Here is a 12680-nt window from a genome sequence, read left to right as displayed (position 1 = left end):
TCGCCCTTCTCACATGAGAACCTGCTCCTCTCTGAATCCAGACGTGGGGGTATTTTTGCAGCAGAGGGGGGGCGTGCTGGAGCCAGGTGATAATTGGCTTTGGTTTAAAAACAGCTTCATCAGAAATGTGTCATGAACATGCGTCTGCGTGTTTACACCTGCTGCCCCAGTTAGTCAGCCTCAGGTGTGCAGCAGTAATCTAGATCAGCAGCATAACAAGCCCCGCTTGCAGCCGGCAGGCCGTCAGAACACAACCTCTGCGGTGGGTTGATGGGAAAAATGTGTGGAAAAACCTGCAGGCTTAGCCGCTCTCGTGTGCTTTTAGGATTTTTTAAATCCCTAGATTTCTTCCTCTGGATCTGAAGATTCCAGATCAAAGTCTACATTTTTATCAGTTTGTTTGTTTACTTACTGCTTCACTGAAAATGCCAACATAAACGTGTTCTACTGACCAGTACCGGCCCATGGGTCACTGGCAGACCAAAATAATAAAAACATAAATGTCACATGTTCATTGGTTTAGTCTATCGTTTGAATTATTTACAAAAATGTACAGAATAAACAAACAACCGATAAAACGTTAAACAAACAATCTTTTACTAATAAATACCAGTAAATCCAACCTTTTACATACGTGTTCTCTAATCATGTACACCTTCGACATTTAAGACGTTTTTTAACCAACAAAAGAAGATTCCATGATTTCATACCATCTCACCTTTACATTGGTCTGAACTTTAACCTGTTCACCATAATAAATACCTCTAAATTATACTGACTAACTCTAATAGTAAATAGTTTCTGTATATTTTTTGGAACTATGTTTAACTCCATGAACAATTTCTAACACCGTAACAAAAACCATGTTCTTTTCCTTTGAAACCTTTAGTCAAACAAAATATAAAAATGTTGGTTCACAAACTAACTCTTAAAACTATTCTGTTTCTTTTTATAGTTTAACCAAAGATTCCATGATCGTTTTCCATCTACTTCCCCAAATCTCAAATTGCACAAGATAAAAACTATTCTCTGGAAAATATATATACTTAAATACATAAATAAATGTTGGAGTATTTGATTTTAGTCACATAGATTTCTTGTCATATTAAAACAATTATCTTTCCTTGCTTCAATTGTATCCTTTTTGAATTTTATTTTGAAATACTCCAGGATTCTGTCTCTCCAACAGTGACTGACTCTTTACAAAGATACAGTCGTTCTCTTTGGTCATCTACAAATACATGCAAACATTCAGTGTATTATTATCTGTAAAAATACCAGTTTTATTAAGGTTGAGTCATTTATTTTGTTCTATTTATCATCACCTTAAGTTGGAAACAGCTGAAGTTCAGTTTTTTAGCCTCCAGTTTGACGTTTGAGGGAAAATCTAAATCACATCTTGATAATTCGTGTAGAGAAAATGGTCGAGTCGGGGTGGATTATATAAGTTCGCTTCCTTCCACTCCCTTTCAGGTGATCTACTTGTGATTCACTAAGTGATATGTTATTTATTATGACGTGATTGCTTGAAATAAACCATTTTATTCATTCATTCATTCAATGTATGCTTCAAAAAACTGTAAACACAAAGAAAATTAAAACTGCAAACGGTCTTTTCAAATCACATTTCATGTAGTAGTGCTTTAATGTAAAAGATCCATTTTACAGAAATCGGAAAGGATAAAAAATCAAAAGCTAACTTCGTCCTCGTACAGGCTGGTCTGTGAAAAGATTGTCTGACGTCAAACTGCTTCACGCCCTCAACAAGTCGGGACCGCCAGCGCTAAAAGAACTAAACTCATTCAAAGGTCCAAACGGTTCTGATTCTTCCTTCATGACCTTTTCTCTCCATTTCCTCCTGATTCTGCTGTTTCCATCCTGAAGTCGGAAGAACGGATCCAGCCGACCGACGCTGTTCATGAATTCAATGAGGGATCATTTTGAAGAACCGTTTAAAAACACTTCAAGAGCTGACAGGAGCGAGCGTGCTTTCCTTTCCCCACGTGGAGATCAAGTCATCCACTCGGATTAAGGACTTGATCCACAGTCCTCAGGTCTGAACTCTGATGCTCCTGCTGACATCACAGTGTGAGGGTGAGACTTGACCCCCCAGCAGAGACCGATGTCACAGTGTGAGCTGGCTGAAATTCTTCAGCCTTTCAGTGGAAGTGTTTGACTTTAAAGAGTCACAGCCGTGAAGATTCTTCAAGTCTTTGTTTGGAAGGAATCAAAGACCAATAATGCCTAAAGGAGTGATGACTAATGAATAAAGTTCATATTCTTGATAAAAACGAAAGTGTTTTTGTTTCTTCGTGTTACCAGGTCGCCTGTGATGGCCGGCGGGCTGTTCGCCGTGGACAGGAAGTGGTTCTGGGAGCTGGGGGGTTACGACACGGGTCTGGAGATCTGGGGAGGAGAACAGTACGAGATCTCCTTCAAGGTGAGCCGACTGAGTCGATGATTCTGCTCTGGTTGGTTCAGGATGGATGAGATGATTCGTTTCTTTGCTCTCTTTGTCACCGTGTCACCTTTAAAGAATGTCCCACATGCCTTCAGACACACAGAGTACTTTAAGAATCTGTCTTTGTGCATATTTTAAAGAAATATTCCCTTCCCTACTGTACCTTCTGCATTTGTTTCGGGTATTTTCTTACCTGCCCACACTAGTCTGTCTCCTCCCGTCTGATCCGTGATCCAAAACAAAAAGGATAAAAGACATTTTATTATTTAGCAGAGTGTTTTTCAACCTTTTTGAGCCGAGGTTCACCTTTTCCTTGACAAGAATCCTGCAGCACCAACAACCAAAATGTAAAAAAGAGAAACTCTGTAGTCTGTATCGATGAACAGTCTCTCTACAATCTCAAGCATTTTATTATAACTACTGAGGCAAAGAAAGCTTGAAAATGCAGCTGTGATAGTTGACAATAATACTTTTTAACTAAATTAGTTTAAAGTTTACTTAGGTATTTGTTTTCCCTTCAGTTAATTATAATGTAAATTCATGAAAACTAAAAAAACCCAAAACAAATCAAAACAATTCTAATTTGCTCCAAATATTGATTCATTTATAGATTATTTTTGGTTTATTTCAAAGCATTTTGGAACAACTATATAATGACGACATGTTAGATAAATTTTATCTAAAGACAAACATTAGATTCATGTTTATTCAAGTTTTGCTTTTGTCTGAATAAAATTGAATAAATCCTTTTCAGTTGAGTTTAAATGTGTGTGTTGGCCTCTTAAAGATATTCTTGCTTCTTATTACTTTTATTTAAACTTGATTTCAAATTCTTCAAAGTGCTTAAAATCTGGAACTCAATCAGTCTGCTCCATGTTTGTGTTTGTTGTCAGCGCAGTAAGGGACGCTTTAACCAGATGCATCTTGGGAGATGGAGTGCTAACAGTAGTGAGAAAGCTGTGAGACAGGTTTATCATTTGATCCACTGATCTTCCCGCGGGATCAACCCCGATGATCTCGAGCTGCTGTTTTTGTTTGTTCCATGTCGGTACCAGGAAGTGAGGACGTAAACCGCGTCTGATTGGTCAGACTGATGACGTTCTGCTCAAACCTCCATGAATAATCAGTGGAGAGTTTAACAGCTATCGGCTAAACTGTGGTACTGTACCGTCATTCTTTTAAAAAATGTCATTAATAGAATCGAATAAATGCAAATAAAAAGTATTTCATGATCGTTCATATCCTAAATACTCAGATATTATCAGGACCTTTTGGATTTACACAGAGCTGATATCTTGGTGATGGAAAATGTTTTTAGATAAGAGAAAATGAACAATTATTCATGGTACAGCACACTTGTGTGTCGCGGAAGTTGAAAAATAGTGATTTAGCAGTTGAGCAGTTGTCCTGCATCCACCAGTTCCTGACTGAACACTTCCTTTGGTCCAGATGCCATGACTCAACCTGCAGACATTTGAAAACCGAGAACCATCATAACCCAAAAGTTATTCAGGAAGAACTAGAAACCTTGAGCAGTGTTGGACTAAACTCAGAGGAAAGACTGCAGGACTGTAGAACCGGATGATAAGGTTCCTCGTGACCCACGGCTGATCCTGGTGAGAAAATCTCTCTTGGTTTTAATTCTGCTCTGAAGCTTTCATCTTTGTAACTCATTATTCCCCTAATATCCCAAAGCAAAGTTCTTTCAGCCCAGATGATCAGACCTGTGGAAGTGCTGCTATCTCGACAGGCCTCGCTGTGCCTCTTAGGTCTCCTTCAGATATTCAATTTGGTTTCCTCTTTATTAAGATCCCCATTAGCAGATACGGCGCCGTCTCCTGAGGTGAGAAGATTAACCACTCTCCTCCTAATCCTCCGAACCGGCCGGCTGGTCCCACCGACGCCCGGGCTGCTCTCACACGTGAAACACAATTATTTTGGTTCTGGTGTCGCCGGCATGGGAGCAGCAGCAGTTCTGTTGGTGAGATGATGGCGGAGCGTGACGGCTGGAGGAGGAAGCCGAGCCGCCGTGCAGGACGAAGGGATGTGAGAGAGATGCAAACCTCAGGACCAGCAGGATCAACATTATGCAGTGCATGATGGGAAATGAGGAACATTTTCTAAAAGCTTCATAATAGATTTAAATTTACCAAAACCTGTTAACGTCTAAAACCTGCGAACATTTGTCGTTAAGATTTTATTGATAAAACAACAAAAAACTCCAAATTTCCCAGTACTGGCAGCACACAGGTAAACAACAACAAACAGGAGAGACGTTTTATATAATTATGAATCAGAGTTTGATCATTTGAAATCATAGAAAACCTGAACAGATGAGATGGAAATTAGTCTTTACTTTCAGTTATTAAACTTCAAATGACTTTTATTCAAATTACATTCACAGATTTCTCAAGGGAAACATTTTCTTTCTACTTTTGTTTTCTTGAAGCTCCTGGAATAATCCTGAGATTTGAGGTGAAATCCCATTTCTGAGTTTACATGTGCAAAACGTCTCTGATCGGATCAAGGATCAGATTAGAATTGAATTGTGTACATGAGCCTGAAAACTTCATCTAGTTCTAACTAACATTTACATACAGCACATCTGACTGGAATGAGTCTGAAATATCTAAAAACAACTGCAGAAGAAGAAATAGCGAGTTCTCTGGTAAACAAATGAAGCTGCAGCTTTAAAGTGAGATGATCGTCTGAGCGTGATGTTATCACTATTGTCTAAATCCGTTTGGTCAGTGTTTTTTTTGGCCTCACGGACCCAGAAGAGGGTTAGAGTTACGCTAGGTTCACACTGGATGTGGAAGTGCCGCGGAGCGGAATGTGCGGAGTGGAGTGTTGGGAGTGGAATGTGCGGAGTGGAGTGTTGGGAGCGGAATGTGCAGAGTGGAGTGTTGGGAGCGGAATATGCGGAGTGGAGTGTTGGGAGCGGAATGTGCGGATCATCCGCTCTCTCCTGCAATTCACACCAGACGCACATTTCTTCATGACAGTCAGCAGGTGATTTTTTGTTGTTCTTGTTTGAAAACAAAATTGATCACGAATAATCACAACACAAAACTGCGATTAAGCTGATTAATTTTAGTAATGGATTGACGGCACTAATTTAAAATAAACGGTTTAAATCTGTGCGATTTCATATTATGATTATTCACAGATAATAAGTAGTGAGGAAATAGAGGGACCAAAAAATTAACTATGATCACGATTAATTTTCTTCCAAGTTTGTGATTATTTAGTTAATTAGTTTTAATCAATTCCTGGCCCTAATATATATAGATATAGATATAGATATATATATATATATATATATATATATATAGACATAGCTATCAGGAAGCATAATCAATAAGTACAAAGAATTAAAACAATTTTAGTTTTAGAGAATTTGAATGTTTAATTTTTAGTTTATCTACACACATAAAGTAAACACTAAAACCTTTCAGTCTTTATCAGTTTAAAACATTTCCTGATGTAAAAAGAACTTCAAAGTGGAGAAGTTTTAGGTTGACCATGTTAGCAGGCCTCCAGTATCAAAGAGGCCCCATCAGGATTTTCTTTCAGGGTGAACTATATCCATATATATGCTCATATATTACATTTGGACCACGAAACGAATTATTTATTGAATATTAGTTATATTTCATGGATTTTTCCCTACCCTGAAGTAAAACAGCTCGATTCCTGAAGCTCCGCCTCCCGCTGCGTGCTGGTGTTGTCATGACGTCATCCCAGACTAAATGCGTGTCTCTGTATTTCTCCCACAAAATAATCCAAACTCCTTCAAAGATGGATGCACATATGATAGATCATCCTTTAGTAGGTCTGGCCATCGCTAAACTCCTTCACAAAACAACACACCTGCTCTGACGGTACAGGTGTTGTGGGGGGGGGGGTCTTAAGGTAGCGCCGCAGAAAAAGTAACAAACACATGTTTGAGCTGGAGTTTCTTGAAGAAAGGACACAACTGGAAGATATACGTATTCTGGATCTAAAATGACAGTTTTTTCTCGCTGATTATCACTGGTAAGGGGATAAATTGAGTGTTGTGTTAGTCTGGGGGCGGAGCTTGAATCACAGACTCTTCCAGGTGGTAGCTGTTGGCATTGACCAGCACGTTTCCAACCGCTCGTTTTCATGGGTATGGGAGGGGCATGAAGGGATCAAAATACCACTTTGGGGTTCTTTATGAAGAGGAATGAGCAGTAAAATGCATTTAAAACCTCAAAAGTAGAATTTTCCTGGTAGAACCCTTTAATGTGTTGAGCTGAACAAGTTTACTGAATTTAATTCCTTGTAAACTGTTACTTTACAGCTAAAGTCGCAACACAAAAAGTCAATTAAACTCCAAGTTACTCCAAACAACTCAGATGAAAATGATTCAGTTCTGTCCAGATTATTTAGATAAAACCAACATGAACATTCTATGTTAGTGACCAAAAGAAAATTAAACAAACTCAGGAACAGATGTTTCCTCTTTGTTCAGAGTCTGTGTGCTCCTCAGTCTGGATCCTCTTTATTAATCTTATCTCCATCAATCAGCACAAGTATTGACAACTGATCAGCACACATTGATTTGTCGGTTCCTCGCAGCTTCTGCATCATTGGAGTGGCCTGTATGTCAGTCAGACCTCTTCAGATCTCCAGGAACCGTCCTGGTCCTGTTGTGTTCAGTCCAGTCCTGGACCTGCTGTGGAGGAGTAAACCTGCATGATCCCTGCAGTCTGTCCTCCTCCATAACGTGTTTTTGTGTCTTGCCATCGTCGTCAAAGCCTGTTTGTCCTTGAACGATGCTGAGCGTTCCTCCAGGTTTCTCTGTGTAAACCGGTCACACCACCTTCCTCGCGCTCTGTTCCTTCTGTCTTTATTGTTAAAACTCATTTGGTCTCAGACTTCAGCTGTCAGACCATCTGAATCTCCTGCATCTTCACGTTTCTCCTCTTTCACCTCCTTCACTTTTTCATCTGAACTTGTTCTTCTTTGTGCTTTCAGACACATTTTAATGACAAAACAGTCAGAAACATTTCTGACCCTTCACTCTTTGAAGTTTCTCCTTTTCTGGTTTTGAGCTTTTATTCTGTCCTGCAGCAGCACCTCTGGACGGAAGGACACGACTGTTTGAGTCAAACTCTCAACCCGCCACAAACTCCAAACGAACTAACATTTTCAGCCATCTAGTAGCTGGTGAAAAGAATATTAACCCACCACCACCTCCAATAAAGAATTAATCAGTAAAAGATGACATCTCAATGGGAGAAACCATCAAGAAAGTGAATGGAACCACGATCTCTAATGAGACTCAACAAAAAGAAAAAACCCCAATAAAGCAACAGCAGGCATGCTGGGAGTTTTAAAACCAGAGAACTCCGTCCTGGTGATGGATTTGGAATCAAGGTTTCACTCTGGATTGTTAGCTTAATACGTTAGCCTTTATTAGCTGTGATGCTAGCTGCGTTTACCACTCAGACGCGGGTCTCCTTTGGTCTGGACCATGAGGGTCTGCCTCTGGAGGAGGTGGGGACTCTGGCATCACTCTCCATACTGAAGATGATACGACACCTCAAGCTAACTGTCAATCACAGATCCAGACCACACCTCCCCCACTCAGCCCCGCCCCCTTTTGTGCATTTTCCAAACCTGAGCTGAGAGTGGAGTCAGCCTCGAACAGTCCTGTTGTGTTACCTTCTAACACCACGAGTTACAGAGGAAACCCAACAGTTGACTTTCACCGCTTCTATATTAAAACTAGAAAAGCTTTAAATCTTTGAAATACAGTCTCTTTTCTAAGCTAGTTAGTACTAATTATTTTTAAAATAATGTTTATAAAAAATATGACCTGAACATGTTTTTACTTGAGATATTTTTACAAATTCCACCTTTTATTATTTGTTTTGTATTGTTTCCACAGATATTTCACACATTTTACATTTTAACCTTCACTAAATTAAAACATTTATTATTAATTCCAGTCATTAATACACTTTTTTTGATCTCTTCTCAGCTAATTTAGCATTAAACATGTTTCCTGTTCTACATTATTCAGCTCTGTGTTCTACAGTTTTCTGGAAGCTTTTTTAAGGTAACCTGTCACCTTATTAACATTTCATTTATGTTTCAACGTCCACTAAATTATTGATGTTGTGTTTCTTTTCAAAGGAAAAATCATTTTCTAGTGTAGCCGAACAATTTAAAGACAAAAGCCTGTTTGTTCTCTTCTTGTTTTTGCTTAATTCTCCTTTAACCTCACAGATTCGGTGCAGACGTTCTTTGTTGCAGCTTCAGGATTAAACTGAGGGATGTTTAACGTCTGATTTCTGTCAGGGGGAACAATAGTAAGGAAATGAAAAGAGAAAATGGCTGTAAAGGGTTTGTTTCAGTCTGAGAAGCACATAAAGATGCTTCACACGCACTCAAACCTGCAGGAAGAGTTTCAGCCTAATTCAAAGAGACAACACGGCCTTTTTCCTGGAAAGCTTCTCCTGTTACTTTGCATAATTTTTCCTTGTGATGGCTAAATTTAAACCGTCATTCCCGCTCGTTTGGCAGGTCAGTCTGTTATCCTGCTGCTTGCCATCTCATCTCCGTGGATTCCTAATCCTGTTAAAGCCGCTGCGCTGCAAACGCTCTCCTCAGCGCTCTGCATCTGCGCTCTCTGCAGGTGTGGATGTGCGGTGGTCGCATGGAGGACATCCCCTGCTCCAGGGTGGGACACATCTACCGGAAGTACGTCCCCTACAAGGTTCCTGGTGGGATCAGCCTGGCGAAGGTAACAGCACGCCGAGAGCCCTCGCGGCTCGCCACAAAAGCAACCAAGCAGATCGGTCACGGGTGTTCTGTAAACTGCAAGGTTATTTTAGAGCTTCGGCTCAGGACTGTTGCATCATTTCTGCTGGATTAAACCTCAGCAGCACTGAAATAAATCCCTTCCAGAACCTGAAGCGCGTGGCGGAGGTGTGGATGGACGAGTACGCCGAGTACGTCTACCAGCGCCGGCCCGAGTACCGCCACCTGTCTGCGGGAGACATGACTGCGCAGAAGGAGCTGCGCAGCCGCCTCAACTGCAAGAACTTCAGGTGGTTCATGAAGGAGGTGGCCTGGGACCTGCCCAAACACTACCCCCCGGTGGAGCCGCCTGCAGCCGCCTGGGGAGAGGTGAGAACCGCAGAAGTTTGTTTTAGGGGTCGAGACTTTCTGTTTTCAACTTCAAAGGATCAAAGACTCAAACTGTTGGCATTATTTCACTGCTTAAGAGCAGATTTTTCAACTCGTTCTTTTCCCAACTCGTCGTTTTTTGACATGCTGGCTAATCACGGGAACCGGTCCAGTACCGAGACGCGAGCACACTGGTACCCTGACCCAGTACCGGTACCGTACCCCTACCATGGTACTGGTACCCTGACCCAGTACAGCGTCTGGTGCTGTGTTTGGGTACCGGTACCGGTGGTCCAGTCCGCGTCCGGTACCGCGGTTTGCAAAGCCTTGATTTAATTGGAACATCTAGCATGTCAAAAAACGACTCGGCCACACCCAGAACATCTGTTTTTGTTCAATTAATTAATTAGATTAATTAGTGAATGTCACAATGAATTAATTGCACAAAATAATGAATCACATGACAGCACTAGTCATCACTATCGTCCTACAGGGGACAAACCTCCAGCTGGAAAACCACTTGACTGCTAAAAATAGGAAAATATGATGAAATATAGTTTAAAACATTAACAGTGTGAAAAACAGCTTCAGTCGTGTCATTTGGACTTTACTCTTTTTGAAATGTAAATAAGTCATTTTGAAATGTTGCAGGATATAAATGTTTTGTTGGGAAGTGTAAAAGTGGTAAAATATGTGCTAAAATCTACAGGATGTCACTATTTTAATAAGTTAAAAAATACTAATCTTTGTTTTAAAACTCTTTATGCTCATCAGGAAAGTGAAACAGCTGAACAGTGTTTATAAAGATGAAATATGAGCTTCATTTCAGCTTAAACTGTCAAAAAACGTTGATTAAAATGTTTTGATCATAAAAACACAGAAGCCTAAAACTATTACAACATCCTCCGGTGTAATACATCGTCTGAATTCAGAAGTAAAAGCCAAAGAGACATATGAAGAGTTGCTATGGATGCAAATGTCACCTGTGCAGCAGCTACGGCAGCAGAGAGGACTCAAAAAGGAAACCGTGACTCACAGCTGCAGAAACACGAGGAGGAAATGTCAGAGACAGCAGGACAGCCGTGAGTCAGAGATGGCTTTGCTCCGGCTCGGGATCCAAACATCCCACAGAAAAAGTGATGAAACATTTTAGCAATGAAACAACAATTCTGACCCCTCGCCCTGCAGACCCGCCCCAGCGGGGGAACCGGGAACTGCCTGCAGGCAAACAAACAGTCTGAGCCTTTACACAGGAAGTGTCTGTGGTTATTCTGTCCACGCAGACCGCCTCCTCCTGCCTTCAGCTGTCTGTGCTCTGACGGTTTCTCTAGATCCGTAACGTGGCCAGCGGCATGTGCATGGAGATCAGACACTTTGTGTCCGGGAGTCCCATCCGGATGGAGAGCTGCGTGAAAGGACGAGGGGAAGTCAGCTGGAGCCACGGACAGGTACCGACGCTCAGGATGAGTCCGTCCTGCAGACGGATCCAAGGGTTGTGAAGGTTCATGAAATAAAACATGCATAAACTTATGAAACTCAGAGGTATGAAAGGACCAAGTTAAACTTTTACTTTTTTATCCCTCCGTCACATGTATTAAAAAAGGAAAGCGTTACGTCTGCTGCTGCTCCGCAGCACTTTCACACGCCGTCGTTCTGCTCACCTGGCAGGTGTGGGCATTAATCCCATCCTCATCCTCCATGTTGCTCCAAACGGAGGTGATGAAAAATTAGTGTCTGACGGGACTTTCATTCAATGACATCATCAATAAACTCCAGTCTGCTGGCATTAGCGCGGAGCTTCCAGCACTCAAATATACATGACAACAGCTTTGAAAAGGTCTCACTACAACATAAAGTCATTACTTACATGTAAACGTAAACTTCTGTGGTTCAGAGAACACAACGTGAGGAAAAGCTTCTCAGCCGACACAGTTTACTCTCACGACGGTGGATTTTAGACCCCTCTGTTGGAGTGTGAAACTTAAAGAATAATAATCCGGACAGGATCAAGGGGGAGGGAGAAGGGGGGGGAGTCTTCGGATCGGGACAAACTCTCATTTTTCCATTGAAGCAGGAACCATCCTGGTTTCATTTGTTACTAGAATGTTTTTTTGTCTACAAACTTTTCTATATCCAGAACTGGAAGCAGATTTTCCCCTGAAGCCGATAAAATAAGCAGAGAATCCACCTGGTTTGAGCTGATCTGCCCTCCCTGCAGGTGCTGACGTTGGGTTGGAGGGAGGACATCCGGGTGGGCGACCCCATGCACACGAGGAAGGTCTGCTTCGACGCCGTCTCCCACAGCAGCCCCGTCACGCTGTACGACTGCCACGGCATGAAGGGGAACCAGCTGTGGCGCTACCGGAAGGTACCGTGGAAGAAACAGGTCCTGACTGTGCTGCTCCGCCTCCCGCGGTCAGCAGAGCATCATGTGTGTCAGACGCTGAGCATTTCTGATGGTTCTGATGGAGTACCAGAACACGGAGGGCTTTTAGACGGAGAAATTCACCCAAATGCTTACAAGGTTAAATATTTGAACACAGAGACTTCTATGGAAGTAGAAACTTCTCACTTCATTCAGTTAAAGTATTTTTAGCTGAAGCTTTTAGGTTTTCTAACTTACATTCTTAGAGTATTTGTTTAAATATGTTTAAAAATAAAAGTACTTGTGAATTGTTACATAAATTAAACATTTCAAACTTCAAACCTTTGACTGCAGTAATAATCATTACATCATCTCCAGAAGTTCCCTCCATCATTCTTTGATTTTAATGCTTTAAATGATAGATGTTTTAGAAACAGACTGCTAAAGCTGTGGAACATGCTTGATATCACATAAAAAACTGTGTTTTCAAAGGAAGAAGTGTCCCAATACAAAACCCTGAGGAGCTCCAAATCTAACTGGCTGGGAAAAATACCTGAAATCATAAATCGTCATAGAGTTGATTTGAGCTAATCAAATCCATCCATTTATCATCCATCCATCATCCATCCATCCATCATCCATCCATCCATCCATCATCCATCCATCATCCATCCATCATCCATCCATCCA

At 41.2% G+C, this 12680-nt stretch overlaps 1 protein-coding gene across 3 annotated transcripts in view; it reads left to right on the top strand.

Moving 5' to 3' along the window:
- LOC112140163 (polypeptide N-acetylgalactosaminyltransferase 10) overlaps positions 1 to 12680 on the top strand; it is a 62033-nt gene that overhangs the window by 46355 nt on the left and 2998 nt on the right. For 2 of the 3 annotated variants that reach the window (XM_024263054.2, XM_036215367.1), the window contains 5 exons: positions 2323 to 2440; positions 9132 to 9239; positions 9404 to 9625; positions 10957 to 11073; positions 11844 to 11993. In XM_024263054.2, the coding sequence (XP_024118822.1) occupies positions 2323 to 2440; positions 9132 to 9239; positions 9404 to 9625; positions 10957 to 11073; positions 11844 to 11993 (715 nt within the window). The remainder of the gene's footprint in view (positions 1 to 2322; positions 2441 to 9131; positions 9240 to 9403; positions 9626 to 10956; positions 11074 to 11843; positions 11994 to 12680) is intronic. The other variant, XM_036215366.1, reaches the window with a different exon arrangement.

Source organism: Oryzias melastigma, linkage group LG14, assembly GCF_002922805.2.
Source record: "Oryzias melastigma strain HK-1 linkage group LG14, ASM292280v2, whole genome shotgun sequence".
Lineage (NCBI taxonomy): Eukaryota > Metazoa > Chordata > Actinopteri > Beloniformes > Adrianichthyidae > Oryzias > Oryzias melastigma.
This window is presented reverse-complemented; position numbering and strand designations above follow the sequence as displayed.